Raw genomic sequence first — 15,197 nt, forward strand, 5'->3', positions numbered from 1 at the left:
AAAAAATTGGATGTGACCTTTACGTGACCTTGACAACGCTATTCAAGGTCATATTAATATCACTATCTGATGCATAACATAAAACCCTACAACTTTTGTATATAACATTTTTTCCAAAAATGCTTTGTTTTCGAAAAATTTGACTGGTCCGGGACTTTTTCCCCACCCTGTATACATAGGGCGAATCAGAATATGGTTGCACCAACCTTTTATCATAAAAGTTGAATTACCGACCGCAACTGTAGCCAACCCTGAAAAAAAGGGAAAATCTCGTTAAATATGCCTCAATTATGTAATATCTAATTGTATCTAAATACAATTAGATATTATACAGGGTGTCTCATTTTAAATGATCCATGCAAATATCGTTTTCACCACCTTATGTCCCCCTTCAAACCAAACAACTTTTGTTTGAAACGTTTTTCTGAATCTTTCGTATTTTTGGAGATATTTGCATGGATCATTTAAAATGGGACACCCTGTATGATTGAGACATATATAACAAGATTTTTCCATTTTTTCATTATGTTTAGATACAATTAGATATTACATGATTGAGACATATAACGAGATTTTTCATTTTTTCCCGGGTTGGCTACAGTTGTGATCGGTAATCCATCTCCTATGATAAAAAGTTGATGCAAGCATTCTAATCCATCCTGTATATGAAGTCACAACAAGAAAAAAGTTTTTTTACTTAAAGTTTCTTTGAATTTTGTCTTTACTAGGCTTTTATTTAGTTCAAAAAAATGATTTATTTTCTTTAACCAAAATTTTATTTGATTGAGTTGCAGATTGAGACTGGAATCTCTAAGAGATTTCATATCTATTTCTTCAAATCTAGCAAATGTTTTAGTAAAAGTAAATAAAAATTGAGTAGATTCAAAGAAACATAATTATAACGTATTTCATTTTTATTTAACTTGAATAAATCTTTTTTCTGGGTGCAGCGATATTGTAAGTCTTATACGTAATAAAATTTGTAATGTACAATTACATATTTGTTAAATGTAACTCTACATGCTTTCTTTACACTAATTAATTTATCCCATTATTAGTGTGTATAGATAACTATATAAGTATTGTTTTGAGTAAATAACAAATACTCTATATTTATTAGTTCAAGTTTTTTCATATTTTTATTTCCACTTTTTTATTTATTTATACGTATTTCCACTTTGTACCTTTTTTATTTTTCTAACGTAGCAATTTTTTTTAATACTGTGGATGATATATTTTAACGTTGATTTGCGTTTAACACGTAAATGACGCATATGAAGTTAAATCCCTTAATAATAATTTTGAAAATTTATCGATTAAAGGAGGAGGACCGATAAGCTACAATTTCGGCCTCTTCTGGATTTTATTGTAAATTATAAGAAACAATTTTTTTAAATATAGAAAATACTAAATTAAGTTGTTTCTAGCCTACAGGAGCATGTTCAACATGGTCGTTATCTTGTTTAACCATAGAAATTCGTATTTGTGGGTATTTGGTGCAGTACTACACAACTCGTCTGAAAACCATGGATATTATACTGAAAAATCATGAACATCATAATATAAAATTACTTTTCTATTATACTTAATATATTTAAATTTGTATGTTGTAACTAATCTTTGTTGTAACCTCTCAACGATTCATGTCAAATTTAATATCAATAATCCATAAAAGATAACAGAATCTCTCACAAAAAAACCTGATATCTCAGTCTTTACGGAAGATAGAACCACAAATTTAGGAATACATGCATGCATACATACATACATACCGACATTTGGCTTAAAATGTATTTAAATGACATTTTTGAACATTTAGAACACCTTGACATTAAAAAGTAGAAATGCGATTTTGGAACGAAAACAAGTTTCCTCTATGAGGAAGAAAAATAAATTTAATGATATAGTGATATAGATATTTGTATATAACATATAATATAAACAGTATATTATTACAAGAAAATCTGTAAAAACAAACAATAAAATAAACATTTTATTATTTATAAAATAATATTGAAATTGTAAGGTATCTTTATTAATATAAAAATAAAAAATTTAATAAACCCTGAGCTTGTATAATGTAAACATCTTTAATATAATTTTTGTTTTTATTTGTGATTTAATATCTGTATTAAATAGAGAAAGACAGTGAGCAACGTAGCAAAGGAGTGCGAGGAAGGCGAGGAAAGAAAGTAAAAGGAGTGGAAGGACGGAGGTGGAGGAAGCAGGAGTGGATGTGGAGAGGGAGAGGAAGAGCGAAGAGAAAGGGAGAGAAAGGTGATAGTGAAAGAGAGGAGAGAAAGAAAAGGAGAGGAGAAGAGGATGGAAGGAGAGTGGCTGGGAAGCGGGAAGGAGGTAGAAGAAGGAAGAAAGAAGAAGGCGGAAGCAGCAAAAGGAAGAAAGGGCGTAGTACGGAGGAGAGAAGGAGGAGAGAAGGAGGAGAGGAGGAGGAGAGAAAGAAAGATGAAGAAGAGAGGTAGAGGATAGAGAGGAGGAGAAGTGGAGAGGAAAAAGAGACTGGGGGGTGGAGTGGTAAAGGAGGGGAAGAAGGAGGATCAGAAGAGACAGGAACTGAGGAGGGAGGCGGAAAGGAAAAGAGTGTAAAAGAAGAGAGTGATAGAATGGAGAGAGACACGGAGGTGGAGCAGGGAGAGAAGGGAAGAAAATTGGGGGACGGGGCGGAGAGAAAAAGGGAGAAGAGAGAAGGTGCGGAGGAGAAGGGAAGGAGAGGAGAAGAAGGGGTGGGATGGAAGAAGGAGATGGAGAGGGGAGTGGTAAGAAGAGAGAGAGTAGTGAAGAGGCGGAAGAATCGGAGGAGAGAGAGAGAGGAGAGAAGGATGTAGGAGACAGAGGTCGAGGGCGGAGAGAGATAGAAGAAGGGGGATGGGGAGGAGAAGAGGGAAGAGAGTGGTGAGAGAGGGGCGGAGAGGGAGGAGAGGAGAGGAGGAAAGTGGGGGTGTAGGAGGAGAGGAGAGAACAAGAGGAGTGGGAGAAGCGGAAGGGAGAAGATTGAGGAAGGTGATGACAAGAGGAGATGGTTGAAGGGAGGAGAGATGAACAGGAGAGGAGGGGGAGGAAAAGATAGGGAGGATAGAAGGAGGAGAAGGATGATTTGGAGAGGGGTGGAGGGTAAGGATAGGGAGAAGAGAAGGTGGAGAGTAGGAAGAGCGGCAAAGGAAGTGTTAGGGAGGGTACCGTAGCTGGGGGAGATAGTGGAGAGTAATGATAGTCGAAATGATGAAAGAGAAGGATAAAGAAGTGATATTAGAAAAAATGGATTGGTTGAGAGAGAAGTAGGGGATGAGAGTAGACGAAAATCTAAGCATAGAGGAAAGGAGGATAAGGTGAAAAATGCTGGAGAGGGCAAGGGTAGAGAAGGATTTGTCTGGGGAAAGGAGGTAAGAGTGGAGAACAGAAGGATGTGGGTGGATTGGAGGGAATGGAGGTGGATGGGAGGAAAAAAGGAAGGGGAGAGGAGTGGAGAAAATTATAGAAGTATATGATTGCAGGGAGGAAAGGAGAAGACGAGAAGGAGAATAAGAGAGGGGAGAAGACGAGAGAGAGAGAGGAAAGGAATAAAGGAGTGAAAAAGGAGGGGAAGGAGAAGAAGAGCAGGGAAACAGGAGCAAAGAGAGAAGCAAAGGAGAGAAGGAGGACAGGAGAAAGGCGAGAAAGGAAGGGAGAAGAGAAGAGGAGGAGAGAAAGAGTAGACGGGGGGATGAGGGAGCGGAGAAGGATGAGGGCGTGTGGAAGGAGGGAATCGTGAATATATTGGTCGCTAAGGGCCAGGTTGCGTAAATAGGAGAGGAGATGGTTTGGATATGTAAAGGGTTCGGGCACGCTCCATATAAAAGTGCCACTTTTGCCCCGATGAGGGAAATAAAGTGATCTATTTATATCTACCTGTATTAAATAGTTCTTTAATAACTCTATTTTAATTTAATAATTTTTGGTTTTAAAGAAAAAATTTACTATTTAAGTCACAATTTATCAATATAAATATTTAACATATCAATATAAAAGATAACAGAATCCCTCCACAAAACAAACTTGATATCTCAGTCCTTACGGAAGATAGAGCCACCACAAATGTAGGGATACATACATGCATGCATACATACCGACATTTCGTTCAAAATGTATTTAAATAAACAATAATTCGTTTTCTTCATCGTTAGTTGGAAAGATATGGCGGGCCAAATCAGATAGAAAAGCTAACTTTCTTCAGATTTTTGAACGATTTTTCCATACAAAAAGTAGTGCTTTTCATCAGCATATAGAATTCACTTTTTTCCATTGTAGCCAAAAAAACACAAACTTATCCACTTTCGAATGCTATCAAAAATTTTCCATTTGACAGATTTACTTGACATTTTGTTTGTGTACCTAAATAAGATGGCAAATGCCAAAAATAAAATTAGACTTGCAATTTGAGCATATCTCTTGTCAATGTCAGATTTATCGATGTATTTTCTTTAAGTCAGCCAATTTATCACATAATTTTGTACGTAAAAGAAGTAAAGATAAAATCATAAGAGAGTATTTTGTGCGAAACGTTTTATGTTTTAGATTAAATTTTCGCGACATTAGACGTTTTGTGTCAAATGTTTGTTAAAAAAATGTATAACTCATGAAAATAGGTTTCAATAAAAGTATCAAATAATATATGATGATATGATATCTACCTTCTGTGCCTTCTTTTCTTTTCTCTTCACCGCACATTGGTACTCGGGCACAACACATTCCGGCCTCATGCCAACCGTCAGACACTTCTTCAGTCTGCACTCCTGGCACTTGCGACGCATATACATGTCGATCTCGCAGTTGTTACCATACTTGCACTGATACACAGCGTTCCTGGTAATGCTTCGTCTGAAGAAACCCTTGCAGCCCTCGCACGTAAGGGCGTTGTAGTGATAACCAGACGCACGGTCGCCACATACAAGGCACAATTCTTCTTGTTGTCGAGGCGTAGGTCCTTTTCTTTTCTTCCCGTCACATCCTTCACTACTACCGCTGCCTCCGCCTCCGTTGTTACCACCATTACTACCGCCACCCCCGCTGCCACCGCCACCACCGGAATTATTACCGTAGCCATTGATTGAACCCGGTTGAGATAGTTCGTCCCTTCCTGAAATTAAAATTTTATCACAGTTATAGGAATTTAGTTGCATTTAATTAAATGGACTGTAGGATTAAAATAGTTGTATAGAATTATAGAAAGGAAAATTTTTTATTAAATAATAAACATATTTTCAATTTGCTCCTGTACTTCATGTAGTCAGCAAATATTGACAATATTATAATTCTAGTATAATTAAAATAGCAGTAGTATAATAGTATTAGATACTCCTCCAGTATAGTTACTATAATATATATTATTATGTATGAGTTTACTTTTGATGCTACAAGTAACTTACAGATGTTGTGTGTGTGTGCGTGTACGTGTGCGTATGTCCGTGCATACCATATATGTCAGTTATTCGCTAATAAACATAATCACGTATGCTTTGATGTGATTATCCAAATATGAACCAAATTTAAAATTAAATTAATTTCAATTTTTATCGATGGATATGATAAAATGTATGTCAATGTTATAAATAAATAATAATAAATAATTTATTGTGTGAATAAAAAATAAAGGTATTTGTTCCTTAATATTAAGTATTAAATATAGTCCCTACGATTAAAACACAAATTTTCTCTACATGAAGTTATGAATTGTGCATTGCGATACAATTTATGTACAAAAATTACTTTTGTTCATGATAATGGAGAGATGATAATTCATTAGTAAATTCTGTTTTATACATTCGAAAATTTAATCCGTCAAAATTACTTTGTTTTCAATCCTGTATGAAATAATACAACTGAATTTTGAGAATAAATATTTTTATTATTTATTATGAATTATCTAACCATTTGTTCTATCAAACTTACCATTTTATGGAAAATATATAAGCAATCAGTATATTTCTAATTTAATCCAATTTCAGTTGATTTCTTTTGCTAAAAGATTACTTCAAGTATCAGTAAAATAAGTACTCGTTTCGTTAACATCAAATTTGTATATTCAAAATTTTTATTTATTTATCTACATTTACCATTTTATTTACAGAGTTGAAACTTCAATAATAATATTTCGGCTTTAATATATATTTGTTATTATAAATTAAAAATTTACTAAATACAAAATAGCACATGGTGAATGATATCTACATATACAGGGTGTTCCATTTTAACTTAAACAGTAAAATATCTCAATAACTAAGACCAGCAAACAAAAATGTTTCAGACAAAAGTTGTATGGTTTCAAGGGGGACATAAGATGGTGTCATTAATTTGACCTTGAATAGTTGCTTGAAGATCACATGAAGATCACCTTTAAATTTTTTAATGGAACCCCCCATTGTTTATTATGCTATCTTATTCTACTAATTAATATGAACAACTTTTGTCCGAAACATTTTTTTTATTTGCCTAATATTTTTTGAGATATTCAAGAGAAAATTTAAAACTTTTTCAGTGTTTAGCTTATGGTATCTCGATAACTGTTTGTCGGAGGGAAAAGTAGTACAGGACTTTTTGACTTGACTTGATCTCAGGAATATGCTGTTGCAATAATGCTCCAATTATTAAAAATTTTCAATTTCTTTTCATCTCTCCTCTCTTTGAAACCTCTTCTCCCTTTCATACCTCTCCTTCCCTCAACCTCTCAATCTCCTCTATTTTCCATCGTCTCCTTTCCAAATATTCCTTCCTTACTTCCTTCCATCTCCTCACTGCTTTCCCCTCCTTCGCTTTTTCCCTCCATTTCTCCTAGCACTCCTTCGCGGGCTGCCCCCTTCTCCCTTCCTCCAATTTCTTCTCGTATCTCAAGGCCCTCATGCCTGTCCTTCCTTTCAACATCTTCCTTCGTAGTTCTCTCCTCACCATATACCCTGGAGTATATCTCTCCACCCTCAACAGCCACCTCAAATATTATATCTATCCTGTAATTTTTCCACGCCCTCCCTTTCCTTCCAACCCCATAACTAATTGCCATCCAAATCAACCTATCGAATAGCCATATTCTTTTCCCCCAATCCCTCTCTTCTGAACCTTTTCTTTCCTATCCCCATACTTGCCCCAACAACACAGTCCCTGTTCTAACCCTCTTCCTTATGTAAGCTTCCTGTTTTCCATTTCCACTTACCTAATATCCCAGATCATGGGCGTATTCAGGAGAGGGCAAGGCATATCAAATATCGATATTTTTACAGTAAAAGAATTACGAAATAGTAAGAGTAAAATTGTCTTACTGTGGCGCCCATCCATTATAAAGATTAATTGTGGTACATACAACAACTATATTTCTTACAAAGGTTATTCTAGTTATGATAAATTAATTTTTATCCAACGTAGTGATTAATGTTTAGTCATAAAACATAAATGTTTCAAGATTAGAAAGTATATTACTTTGATGGAGAGACTATTTAATCTTGAAATAACCTTGAAAAATTAAGCGTTAAAATTTTAAATAGAAACTCCTACTTTTTATCGCATTCTCTTATAACTAACTTCAAGAGATTTTCATAATACGATGCTACCTTCTTTAATGAAGAATTTGTGTGTGTGTATGCGGGTATGTGGGTGTCGGGTGTGTACGTGTGCGCGTGTGTGTATGTGCGCGTGTACGCGTGCGTATATATAATTTCAATAATTTGTTACTTCTATTAGAACATTTTCAGAAAAATTATAATTTTATTATTTAAAATCATTGTCATTGAGAAGATATTTAAGTCCTTTGTCGCGCAGTGCATGTTATTTCTTAATACTTAGAACTACAATTTTTATTAATAAAGAAAAGACATGCTCGTTCAATGTGAATACAAATAAATAAACAAGAGGGCCAATAATGACGAGCTATACAAGGTGATGAACTAAAAAAATTGTATTTGAAAAATCATATAAAGCAGACGTAGTACAACTTTTATATTTTTTATAGTTTATTTTTTAATTTTGAAATATTAAAAAATTGGTAATTATGTAGGAATATATGATGTCAAATAATATCTATAGAATTGCAGATTCAGTGGATATTCAAATAGATTTAGCCTTTAGTAGTGACATCGTTACGCATCTGTATTGTACACATTTGTCTGTTTCGTTCGCCGAATGGCGCGCAAGCAAGTTAGAAGTCATGGTCGGTGAAAGTATGGGCGATATTACGTTCGGTGTGCATATATCCAATATACAAGTACATATATGTACACATTGATATACATATATGCGTAGTATGCGGGCGGATGTGAATTGGTTGATAAAAACTGGTCTAAGCCAATAATCGCCATGCTACTTTTTCAAGAAATCGATTTGTTTTTGATGTGCGCTTATTTTTATCTTTTGACACTATCTCACTGTTTCAATTATTTCTTTTTATTACAAAATAGATATACTCTTATGATGTCAGAAATATCACAAACAATTTATGGAAATGCTAAATTACAGATTCCAATATGTTTATGTATAGATTCACATAAAGTATTATATAACTGACATAATTATATGCCAAACAGGCTATATTAAAAAATTCAAGAAATAGTATAAGAAACATTATTTAGTAAAAATGACTATTTTGTAGATGATGGCAGCAAGCAGAGTTTACAACTTAATTTTTTATCAAGTAACGTGAAAAGATAAGCTTTGAGAGTCCAACAACGGTTTACAGCGCATAAATTAACGTTATATTAATTTTTAATAACTAGTAAAATAAATAATTATTTGTATATTGGATATTTTGGTTCTGTTTTGAGTCATTATCAACAATGTAATAACAAACCACAATAAAACCAAACAAGTTTTCATCTAGTTACTTTATATGAAAACATTAAAGTAAAATCATAAACAACCAATGGTTTACAAAACATTTTGTATTATATTTCTGATTTATTTTCAAACAAAATGTAAAATATCTAAGATATTAATTGTTTAACTTTTGTTTTAATGTTTTTGTGAAAAAGGTAATAAGATACATTAATTGATACAAGAACATAATTCATATGTGTAATTACATTTCTTTTTATTGCACAATTACGTGTTTCTATATATTTCAATTTATCTTATTACTTTGCGTGTAAAACTATTAAAGTAAGATAAAATATAAAAATGGATAATAAAATAAGATATAAAATTACAAATTTAATAAAAAATATTTTACGAGATATTTAACATTTTATATCAAAATAAAATATAAAATATCTTTTGTAATGATTATTATTATTTGTAACTTTGTCATAATATTATCAGAATAAAGATTCAATTTATAAAAAAATAATTCTATTTAAAGATAAAATTAATCTTGAAATTTTCTTGTACCTTAATTATAAAATAATTGTTTTCATTTAGATTTTTGCACTGATCACCTTTTGCATGAACAATTTTTTATATATCTCCAAATTTTATACATGATTACATTGATTACTTTTTAGAAAACATGTGTATGATATCTCAGCATACAAATAGATTTATGTAGTATTGCGGGTTGATTATTCTTGTTCAGATTTTCTTACAATATTTTCTATTTAATATAATATTTTTAAAATTTTTCACAATTCTGATAGTCTACACATTATTTTTATTTTATATATTAAATATTATTTTTGATGTTTTTGTTTAAATTTATTATGATTATTAAATAATTAAATAATTTATTTTTCATGTAATTTAGCATTTTGATAATTTAACGATAAATTTATTGACACAAAAGGTATATAGAAACTGAAGACAGGCAAATAGAACAAATATTAATCGTTCTATTATAAAATTACTACGTACTACAAATTATAAAATTTACAAGTCTTTCGTTACCTACATTCTTTATTCATGATATTGTTTCATACATATAGAAAATATACATTTACATAATACTATTTTTGAAGGATACGTTAATTTGTCACTTTTTCAATTCGTGTTAATTTCTTTCTGAAATAAATTTGAATCAATATTTTTATTATCAATATATATTAAATCAATATATACATATATATACATATATATATATATTTGTGTGTATGTCTATATGTATATGTGTACATATACATTTACTATATAGTAAAATTTTCAGAATCACACAAGAATAATTCCTTGTGGACTAAGTTTTAGAAATAAAATAATAATTCATATTCTTTAAGTTTAATTTAAATTTAAACTTTAGTAGAATGGTTTAAAGTTTAAATTTTATAGAGGTACATGATTAGAAATTAGGAATTTGTGATTACGTGAATACAAATTCTTTTCGATGTTTTCATTAAGAAAATATTAGTCAAACAATCTAACATAAAAATTTAAATATTACAAAATAATGTAAGGTCCTATATATGAACTATATACATATATATATGAAAGAATGAATTAAAAAATGTATAGTTTAATATATTATCGTTTCAAAGAATCCATTAATATTATTACATTAATTTCTATCTATAATTATTTTCAGAAATCGTGTTTCTTGTGTATTAAGTACAAAGTAAACCGATAGATATTCGTAAAGAGAAACGTAAGTTTCAAGTCTCGATTGACAACTACGTACATTTCTACGTTAAACTCAGTAAGACCATGCGCGAGACGTTGCTGGTTTTAATATTCCTTAGCAAGGTTTCCATGTTGGTTAGTACCTCTCTGTCACGACGTAGCAGTGAGCGGCCTTGACTCTGGCTTTCTTGGTGAATGTCTATACAAGTGGACGCACACAGCCACTCGTGTCCTCCTTGTTCTCTTGTCTTACCTAACAAATGGCGAGTTTTTCCTTCTCTATTTCTCCCACTGCACTGCGCTGTGCTCAGCCGAGAGACGAAAGCTAAAACGGGCCAGTGAGCACCGCTTCGTTTCCTTCCAGAGATCAGACTAGTTAAGCGAGCGTGTGAAAAGAGGAAGTGGAAAAACAGACGTGAACTCGTACGAAGAGAAAAAAAGATTCATGCGCAGGATTCTTTAAAAAATACATACTATTGCAAGTACATATTTTTTAGCAGGAGGTTTATTTCAACTTTAGAAGAATTTCTGAAATCTTTTAAATTCTTTAGATACTTTCATATAAAAATCTTCAAATACGATGAATACTTTTGTGCAAAGATAAATTTTACTTTATTATTTTACAAATTTTTATTTTAAGGGGTTCTTCCTTATTCATATAATTACGTAAAAAGAAATAATAAACTATTTTTGAATTATAAAAAAACTGTTGAAAAAGATTTCTATATAATAAACATTTTGTATTGCATATATAAAATTGAAATACAAAATTGTAACAAAAATACTGAAATAATAAACAATAATAGTATCGTAATTGTATTCCATACATGCTTGTGCAAGAGTTTAGGTAAATTATTTGTAATGGAAAAATAGGTAGCTTTTACTTCATATGTCAATTGTAAAGTAAGTATAAAATATAAGTACACTTACATTTTTATTCATAGAAAGAATTTTTTTAATTATATTGACATTTAAAAATATCGATAAAAATGATAATAAAATTAAATGTCGATATAATTATTTGAATTTCAACATTCTCTCATTTTAAGTAAATTAAAAATTAAATATCTACAGTATATTTTAGATGCCACTTAATAAAATAAATATTTAGATGGCTCCTACATAAACAGACTAAAAGTAGAAAAAATTGAGATTTTGCTATGTTGTAGTTGAAAGTTTTACCTATCAGTACTTAAAAATTTTAAACCCGCTTGTCAATGAAAAGAAAGAAAAAATGTTAAAATACTTTTTAATACAGGACTGAATTATGGACCGATCACTCGCAAAAATTGTAGGAAGGTTAATATTCATAGAATTATTTCATAGGAAAGATAGAGTTTAACTAAAAACAGGATAAACACAATAAGTATCGTAAAGAATTCAAATGGACTATTGAATATATGTGGTTACCAATTTTTGCAAACAAATACTTATTATCAAATATTATATATATTTTTTTATTTTTATGTATATATATATATATTATCATTTTAATACATATATATATATATTTTCTATAAATTAGAATTTATTTTTATCATTTTTATTTGAGTAACCACCCTCCTTAACTCTAAAATCTTTCATACTATTCAGTAACCTATATTCACAAAAAATCTTATCCACCTATCATTTATCAATTCTTTTTGTTCTTGCAAAATAAGATAGTTGCTTTATACTGTTAATTGTATAAGGAAAAATGAAATTTCTTAAATATTTATCTAGAATTTGACTTCTAAATGCTCGTGCATTGCATACATTGTTGTTTCTACAATATACATATGTATACAGCGAGGGGTTGGTCACTGACGTAATCTTTGTACAAGGACTAGGTAATTCAGCAGCAATCCAAACGAAATCTTGAGTAATCCAGTATATTTGGGATAATTTTATATAATTTTTAGTATGCTCAGGTAATCTGTAGGTAATTATAAGAATTCTTCAGGTAGTCGGAGATAATCTTTGTTTTTTTAAATTAGTGTGAACGTCATTGACAAACTTGTTGTACAATAACATATGTTTTCAATCGATTTTTGGAGTCGACGCTTTGTAAAAACATGCTTTTTATAGTCTCGGAATTGTCGTGGTTAGATATTTAAAAGTAAAATTTACCGAGAAACTTTATCTGCGTTTCTATATTCAATGCCAGTACTAAAAATCTATAATATTTTACGCATCAGCAAGATATACTGACTTAAGGATAGTGTTCTTCGACAGCTAGATATACTGTGTACACGTATGCACGAAACAAACATGTGTGAGGGACAGTTCGATCTTGTACCCTTAGCGCAATCGGACGATTAAAGCCGCGACGCCGCGTTTGTTTCGCACATATATATAGTATACCCGCCGTACATCTAACCGCCGAGAGACAACCGAATATCGGAAATGCTGCTTTTCATATGTTTTCGCTCGTATTTTCGTATCTCAGCTGTGCCACGATCAGTTAGTCTCAAGAGTCTCGAGACGCTGCTCGCTCTGTGCTTACAATTAGTACAGTTTTTGTGATTTTATTTCTTTGTGATTTATTATTTTATTGAAATTAAGCAAAATGGAAAATTCTGAACAATTATCGAGGGAGCCACTGGTTGAAAACAACACGGAAAAGACATTGATAAACAGTAAATTGCTAAGTTATTTGATCAAACTCTTAGAAACTCAAGAAACTGGATATTGTAGTGCAAGTTTACTGACGATTGATGAAAAAGACATTGAAGAAATAGAAAAGTTTACAAGGGAGTAACTACATTTGTTAAGTAATAGATAAAGAAGATTATGTCAAGTATTATGCTACCTACAGATGAAAGTTGTAGATCTCATCAAAACACTTTTAAAACATTATAATAAAACATTTCTCCATTATTATTTTTCAAGTTATAAAGCTCAAAGTTTATAGTACCGCCAACATTAACATTATCCAAGGTGTACCGTATGCACACAAACACAATAGAGATGTAAATCTGACCGTGCAACCTCCATACGGTACACCTTGAGTAATGCCAGTGCCGGCAATAATGTAAACTTTGAGCTTCACAACTCGAAAAATATTTAATGGAAAAACATTTCATAGTGTTTTTAAAAGCTCCTGAGGTAAGCTACCAGAATATGCAATGAAAAATGATGGTTTTCATGTAAGAAATTGAAGGTGGTCTTCATGTGACCTTCAAACAACTACCCAAGGTCAAATCATCTTACGTTCCCTTTCAAACTAAACAAGTTTTGTCTAAAGCATTTTTTTCTACAATCACAAACCAAGTGAAATATTTGAGATGTTCGATTTAAGTGGACCATCCTGTACATGGGGCAATATAAATACATTTAATGCAAAACACTATCTCTTGATAATCTGGTGATACTTTGCTCAAACTCCAAGTTTAACATTTTATACAAAACATTTAATCGGAAATCACGAACTAATCCAAAGAATGTGATATAAAATATCAGTTTTGTTAGTTGTAAATAAACTACTTTTAAAAGTCAAATATCAAAACGTATAATAGTTTTGCTTGTGCTTATAAAATTTTTGTGAGAATAATTACATTTCAAAAGTAAAAATAAAAAAATAATATTATTAAAATCTAAAGTACTAATATAAGAATATTGCAATAATCTAGGAAAATTTTAAACAAACTAATTAAAAAGTTTACGAATCTACAAATATTAAAAGGCAAATTTAACATTTTTACAATAAGAAATTAAGAATAAAACAAAATAGTATATTTTAGTTAAACTTTTTAATTTAATCCGCTCTACTTGTATGCGAGCAGATGGACACCTTATCCATAACACCCTGTATGTATTGTAGGTAATATATTAGGTGTAGAAATGAATAATCCAAATTTTTTAGCTATATTTAAGATTTATTTAAAAACAAAGTAAAACAAATTTGTCAATCAAAGTATTCGCCGGTACTTTCTATAACTTTAAACCATCTGTCAGGTAATTGATGAATTCCATCTCGGAAAAATGTTGTGTCTTTAAATACGATAAAGTCGTTGAGCCATTTTCGGATCTCATCCACTGATTTGAAGTACGTATCGAACAAGGCATGTTGCGTTGATCGGAAAAAGTGATAATCGAGAGGAGCGATGTCTGGTGAATACGCCGGGTGCTGCAAGACGTCCCAAGACTCATTATGATGTCTTTTGTCGTAGAAGCAACGTGTATCCTAGCGTTATCATGCAACAATTTCGCAGGACGTCTTTCTTTGCCAGAATACGGACGTTTTTGTTCCAATTCTTGACTCAAACGGATTAATTGGTCTTGGTAGCGGTTTGCAGTAATTGTTTCATTTGGTTCCAATAGCTCACAATATATCACGCCCTTGGTATCTCACCAAATGCCGAGCAGAACTTTCTTTCCGAAGCGATTAGGCTTTGCGAACGACGTTGAGGGTTAGGTTCGCTGGGATTTAACCATGATTTTCTGCGTTTTGGATTGTCATTGAGCAGAGCTTGGCGAGATGGGTCACGTCGCGGCTGATTTTCAGTTGACTCCGCCCGCCGCTATTTCCTTTACCTTACCGTTCCGCGCGAAGCCCACGAGCCGCTCAAGGCTCAGGAGCGTAAATGTGTTTTTAATAGCTTTCCTCGTCACCCTTGAGGTACTATTGTTAACGCGTTATTTTTTATAGTGGTATCCCCAGTAGGCATAATTCACTGATGACTGATTGTAATCAACTGGTG

At 31.8% G+C, this 15,197-nt stretch overlaps 1 protein-coding gene across 7 annotated transcripts in view; it reads right to left on the reverse strand.

Annotated features, from left to right (window-relative positions):
• LOC105558733 (ecdysone receptor) overlaps nucleotides 1-15,197 on the reverse strand; it is a 98,006-nt gene that overhangs the window by 15,221 nt on the left and 67,588 nt on the right. For all 7 annotated transcript variants that reach the window (XM_012006590.1, XM_012006596.1, XM_012006593.1 and 4 more), the window contains one exon: nucleotides 4,686-5,131. In XM_012006590.1, coding sequence (XP_011861980.1) covers nucleotides 4,686-5,131 — 446 coding nt within the window. The remainder of the gene's footprint in view (nucleotides 1-4,685; nucleotides 5,132-15,197) is intronic.

This window comes from Vollenhovia emeryi, unplaced genomic scaffold (assembly GCF_000949405.1).
Source record: "Vollenhovia emeryi isolate VEMERY1.0 unplaced genomic scaffold, V.emery_V1.0 DF939316.1, whole genome shotgun sequence".
NCBI lineage: Eukaryota > Metazoa > Arthropoda > Insecta > Hymenoptera > Formicidae > Vollenhovia > Vollenhovia emeryi.